Here is a 6,095-nt window from a genome sequence, read left to right as displayed (position 1 = left end):
GTATTTTTTGAGTTGTTGATAATTGCCATTCTGACTGGAGTTAAGTGGTATCTCAGTGTGGTTTTGATTTGCATCTCCCTGATGATTAGTGAGGTTGAACATTTCTTCATGTGTTTGTTGGCTACTCAGATGTCCTCTTTTGTGAAATGTCTGTTCATATCTTTTGCCCATTTGATAATGGAGTTGTTTGTTTTTGTCTTTTCAGCACGTTTTAGTTCCTTGTAGATCCAGGATGTTAAGCCTTTGTCAGACCTGGAGTTGGCAAATACTTTTTCCCAGTCTGTAGGCTGTCTCCCTGCTTTCTTGATGGTTTCTTTGGCGTTGCAGAGGCTTGTCAGTTTAATAAGGTCCCTCTTGTCTATCTTCTCTCTTATGACCTGTAGGTTTCGGGTTCTGTTCAGGAATTGGATGTCACTTCCGATTTCCATGAGGATATGTCCTTCATTTTCTAAGGATCTTATGATTTGAGGTTTTACATTGAGGTCTCTGATCCATTTGGAGTTAACCTGTGTGCATGGGGATAGATAGGGGTCCTATTTCAATCTTCTGCATGTGGTCAGCCAATTTTCCCAGCACCATTTACTGAATAGGTTCTCCTCTCCCCATTGGTAGGTGTTGGAGGCCTTGTCGAAGATGAGTTGGTTGAGAAATTGAGGTTTTGCTTCTGGAATCTCAATTCTGTTCCATTGATCTATATGCCTGTTCCTGTACCTATACCAAGCTGTTTTGATAGTTGTAGCTTTATAGTAATGTTTGAAGTCTGGTATTGTGATACAACCTGCTTTGTTTTTTTTGCTGAGGATTGTTCTGACTATTCTTGGACGTTTGTGTTTCCATATAAATTCCTGTGTTGTCTTTTCTTAGAAACTTTTTAAAGTGCTTAAGATTTCACCTGCAAATCCAACATGAAGAAAACCTCAACGCCCCATTCTAAAAAGAAAAAAGGACCATTCCCATTTTAGTAATATTTCTGTTCTTCAGACAATTTGGATAATTAACACATTAATTTTTATCTTTAAAAATTATTTTCTCCAATGGAGTTAAGCTTCAGTGAATGATTTACTTCAAGTATAAGTATGCCAAATGCTTTTCAAAATGTAAGACTTCTCTTGTACTTTAAAATAAATAATGAAAACGAATCTTGCTGAATACGTAAATCCGACTGACTTACAATAATTCTGATGCGTATTATTCTGGTTGAGAATAAATGACAGTTTTTGGCAAACTGCCTCTGATGAGGACAATCTCCTCTTCCTGTGCGTTTCTAAAACTTGTGATGCAAAAGCTCCCGCCCTTTTCTGGGAACACAGAGAGCCTGACTCAGGCGCTGCTGCTATTAGAACAGCTCCAGCCCTGCAACTCCCTGCTGGGGTGAGTTCCGCAGAGATGAAGCAAGCAAACTGGTGCTGGCTGGGCTCAGCGTTCCTCGCCACTTACAGCTTTTTGGTTGTGGCAAACAATGAAACAGAGGAAATTAGAGATGAAACAGCAAGGGACGCCTGCCCGGTGAGACTAGAAAGCCGAGGGAAATGCGATGAGGGAGGAGAGTGCCCCTACCAGGTGAACCTGCCCCCGCTGACTATTCAGCTCCCAAAGCAGTTCGGCAGGATCGAGGAGGTCTTCAAAGAAGTCCAGGATCTCAAGGAAATCATAAATAGTCTAAAGCAGTCTTGCCAAGACTGCAAACTGCAGGCTGACGACAACCGGGTCCCAGGCAGAAACGGACCGCTGTTGCCCAGCACGGGAACCCCGGGAGAGACTGGCGACAACAGAGTTAGGGAATTAGAGAGCGAGGTCAACAAGCTGTCTTCAGAACTCAAGAATGCAAAAGAGGAAATCGACGTACTTCACGGCCGCCTGGAGAAGCTGAATCTTGTCAATATGAACAACGTAGAAAATTATGTTGATAGCAAAGTAGCAAATCTAACATTTGTCATCAATAGTTTGGATGGCAAGTGTTCAAAGTGTCCCAGCCAAGAACAAATAGACTCACGTCCGGGTATGTATAATAATGTTTTCTTATCATTTGTTCATAAATGTTATATGGTTAAACAGTATCTATAAAAACATTAACAAATAAGTTAATAAGTTAAATAGATGACATACTAAAGAAATAAGTCCTTTATTTATCAAGGTGTACAGGAAGAATAATTATCTTCTCAACTGTGACCATAGAAATGATATGAACTAATTACAAAAATCATAATTCATTCTGTATCCATTAGAAAACACTTTCAGTTTTAAGATTTTATTTGTGAACACACAGGCAGACATAAAATTTCTTAACGTTTTAGTGTATTTAGCTCATTTATCTCTATTCTATTGTTTGAAAACAATAAAGGTAATGTTTGCAACTGTGCTTTTTTCATTGGAAATCAGTTTTTCTTGTGGTCAGCTGACAGCCACTTCAAAGAAAAGAAGTCTTTGAAAGAATTTAGCAAGTAATCTGGAGTTTATAATCCCAAATATCTAGAGAAAATGGGAGATTTTATAGATAGAATAAAAGCAGCTTCTTATGTGTGTGTGTAAAGTTTTTTTCTCTGAGGCCCCGATGGCACAAAAATGTATTAAAGGGAGAGTTTTGGCATGCCACTTAAGGAAGGAATACATTCTTATCTCTCTCTTTTACCATAAACTAGAATTCAAGCATGTAAAAATATAACCCATCCTCACCACCCAAATTACTTGAACTAACTTTAATACATATATGTGAAAGACCACATATATTTATGTGCCTGTTCTACCCACCAATTTACAGTGGCATTGGTTCCCTCAAACTCTGGCTTTCCACCTGAGTTCCTGGGGCCACTGCTGCTGACAGTCTTGTCACTTTGGAAAGCCATCGCTACATTAGGACCACTATCTACCACGAGTGCGAAGTTGAAGGGACATGGTAGAGATCACTTTATTTGGAACAAGTACCTCAGGTATGTTCCATCGAGGGCATTCGTCAGACAAGGTGAGTCATGGTTTCAATGACCACTGTTGTTAATACCTCTGGCAGCCTGTACCTGAGTGTGTCTTTTTCACTGCAAATCAGAGGTTCACGTCTTAGGTGACGTCACTGGGTGCACATTAGATTTGATGCTGCATGGCAGCTTGTAAGATATGAACACTTTTCTATTGTCTTTTTTTCTAAAAGGTTTGAGGAAATAACTGATTTTTTTGGGTTTTAAATATACATGGATAGTTTTTTTGTGCCTTAGAGTATCTTATATTAAACTTACATCACCTGTTACAAATTTTAATAAACACTATCTGGGAGTAAATATCTGCCTTTGATTCCTACAGAACCCCGTTGACTGATTATTACACTTATCCTGAATATAATTACCTGTCATTTCTTTCTAGAAGCCACACATGTGAGATAGTAGCTAAATACTTTCCTGGATAATAAATTCAGAATAAGAATGTTGGTATATTACTGAGAAAAGATTTCTTTATCACTTGAGCTTCTTTATGTAGTTGTCAAATAAAATAAATGTGAACTTTTGATCAATGCTGTACACTAGAATTTCAATGATCATTTGGAACATACTCTATAAAACTTCCTGACAGTAGAGGTTAACAGCCCCTTTAGGTAACAGGAAATGCAAGCCTATGCTTCCTCTATGTGCATGGAACACAGTTCTAGGAGAGTTGGAATCATCTGAATTTTAGGACAAAGGAATGCAATAGTTATAAGGACAAGCTTTGCTGTCAGCCAGATCTGAGTTTGTGTCTTGGCTCTGCCACTTAATTCTTGCGGGAACTTGGGCAAACCACTGATCCTCTTTTTAAGCCTAAATAGTCCCACCCGCAGACTGCAAAAATACCTATATCATAAGGTTGACGTGCAGATGAAGTGTGAAAATGTTAACCAGTCTTTGGCAGACTGCCTAGAATATACATGTAGGACTCACTAAATATTACTGAGTTACTAAAACTATACTTTTATTATTTTCCTATTGTTTGCTGCTGCTGCTGTAACTTTTATTACCAACCAAGAAAATATTAGAAGGCTTGACTGCTTTATTACGTCAGGTTCTTGTTCTGAGGCCTTAACAAGCATTTGCTAAATGTTTTCAAGTAAATTTAGCAGAAGAGGGTTTCATTATTGCCACTGATTGAATTGTCAAACTGGTTTTGTGTATATAAGAGAGTTCTTCAGGTGCATAGTTTCTGTTAACAAAATCCAATGCCTTTCTTTTCTTCCCCCTTCAGTTCAACATCTTATATATAAAGATTGCTCTGACTACTATGCAATAGGCAGAAGAAGCAGTGAGACCTACCGAGTTACACCTGATCCCAAAAATAGTAGCTTTGACGTTTACTGTGACATGGAGACCATGGGAGGAGGCTGGACAGTGCTGCAGGCACGTCTTGATGGCAGCACCAACTTCACCAGAACGTGGCAAGAATACAAAGCAGGCTTTGGAAACCTCAGAAGAGAATTTTGGCTCGGGAATGATAAAATCCATCTTCTGACCAAGAGTAAGGAAATGATTCTGAGAATTGATCTTGAAGACTTTAATGGTATCAAACTATATGCCTTGTATGATCAGTTTTACGTGGCTAACGAGTTTCTCAAGTACCGTTTACACATTGGTAACTATAATGGCACAGCTGGAGATGCCTTACATTTCAGTAAACATTACAACCATGACCTGAAGTTTTTCACCACCCCAGATAAAGACAATGATCGATATCCTTCTGGGAACTGTGGGCTCTATTATAGTTCAGGCTGGTGGTTTGATGCATGTCTCTCTGCAAATTTAAATGGCAAATATTATCACCAAAAATACAAGGGTGTCCGTAATGGGATTTTCTGGGGCACCTGGCCTGGTATGAGTGAGGCACACCCTGGTGGCTACAAGTTCTCCTTCAAAGAGGCCAAAATGATGATTAGACCCAAGCACTTTAAGCCATAAATCAGTAATGCTCATCCCTCCAGGTATTAATTATCTAGGCAATTAATTCCTTCAGGACTTTGGAATTTGCCTTGTTTTATATTCCTTTTCCATGGCTAAAAGAATTACCTCTGAGCAGTAGGTTTCTATGCTATACAGCATTTGAAATAAATAATGCCATTTTAAATGAGTCTTTTGTTGCTGTCAGGCTATTTTCTAATGCTTGCAAACAATTGGAAATATTGAAAATTATACATTAGGTTAATAATTCTTTTAATTTCTATTAGTTAAAAAGTTTTGTACTACTTGGATTACTTACTAAAATTAAAAACAATTATTTATTCAGCAGGCTAGATTCTATATGAGTAATCTGTATTTTGGCTGTGACAAGCACAGCTGAAGATATCTCACTCTTTTCAGGCTGCCGTTATTTGGGTAGTCTTCATTCTGAGATAAGCTTACCCAATTTATGGTATTTACTTTGAATCAGGAAGACCCTACAGCCTTTAAGTTCCCAGTCTAAGGAAAATAATATGTATAATTAAATCTGTTATTGCATTATTCATAAAATATATATTATTCTTGCAACGTACTTAAAATATTTTAAAATGTGGTAGCATAAGGTCACCCCTAAAAGCATCAGAAATATAATATATCCTTAAAGACAATGCTTTAAAGGTAATTCATTAATGGTTTGTAACTCCTTAGATGTTTGATATAGAAAACTGTTTTAATGTGAAAATTTTCTTCTTCTGCTCTGTATGAAAATAGTTTTTAAGGATGTTCATTACTGTGCTGGACTACTGGTTGGCTTTCTTTTGAGGGGGTAGGTGTGAGTGCAGAAGGAAGCATTTATTTATAGGCTATAATATTCTGAAAGCCAATTTTATATTCAAAGCAATAATACCATTAAGTGAGTCACTTCATAGAATGCTAAGTTTTCTAGCACAAAGAGATACATTTATTAAAAGCATGTGAATTTTGAAGTATATAAAAAAGTAGTTCAAATATTATATATTTCAAACCTAACTGGTGGCTTGCTTTTTTACTATCAGAAATTCAAAAATAGGTGTTTATTTTTTTAACCAAACAAAAGTATCTGTAACTTTTATAATACATTTGTTAATTCTGTAATTCTAAGTTTCATATTAAAAAGATTATAAAAAATTGTGTTTAATTTCATCATTGTAAAAAAGTATCATTTCA

At 37.0% G+C, this 6,095-nt stretch overlaps 1 protein-coding gene across 1 annotated transcript; it reads left to right on the top strand.

Annotated features, from left to right (window-relative positions):
* The first annotated feature begins 1,309 nt into the window (after positions 1-1,309).
* FGL2 (fibrinogen like 2) lies at positions 1,310-5,061 on the top strand. The gene is made up of 2 exons (XM_008053953.2): positions 1,310-1,999; positions 4,204-5,061. The coding sequence occupies exons 1-2, from the start codon at positions 1,387-1,389 to the stop codon at positions 4,908-4,910; spliced, it is 1,320 nt and encodes a 439-aa protein (XP_008052144.1). The 5' UTR covers positions 1,310-1,386; the 3' UTR covers positions 4,911-5,061.
* Positions 5,062-6,095: the final 1,034 nt, after the last annotated feature.

The sequence above is a fragment of the Carlito syrichta genome, unplaced genomic scaffold, assembly GCF_000164805.1.
Source record: "Carlito syrichta isolate Samal-C Ts95f unplaced genomic scaffold, Tarsius_syrichta-2.0.1 Scaffold288900, whole genome shotgun sequence".
NCBI lineage: Eukaryota > Metazoa > Chordata > Mammalia > Primates > Tarsiidae > Carlito > Carlito syrichta.
The sequence above is the reverse complement of the archived record's forward strand: the minus strand, read 5'-3'. Positions and strand labels throughout refer to the sequence as shown.

Excerpts from the sequence above, each read along its gene's own strand:
- FGL2 (XM_008053953.2), top strand. The coding sequence starts at position 1,387 with ATGAAGCAAGCAAACTGGTGCTGGCTGGGCTCAGCGTTCCTCGCCACT. Across the intron at positions 2,000-4,203 it reads ACAAATAGACTCACGTCCGG|TTCAACATCTTATATATAAA; the intron begins GTATGTATAATA and ends TTCCCCCTTCAG.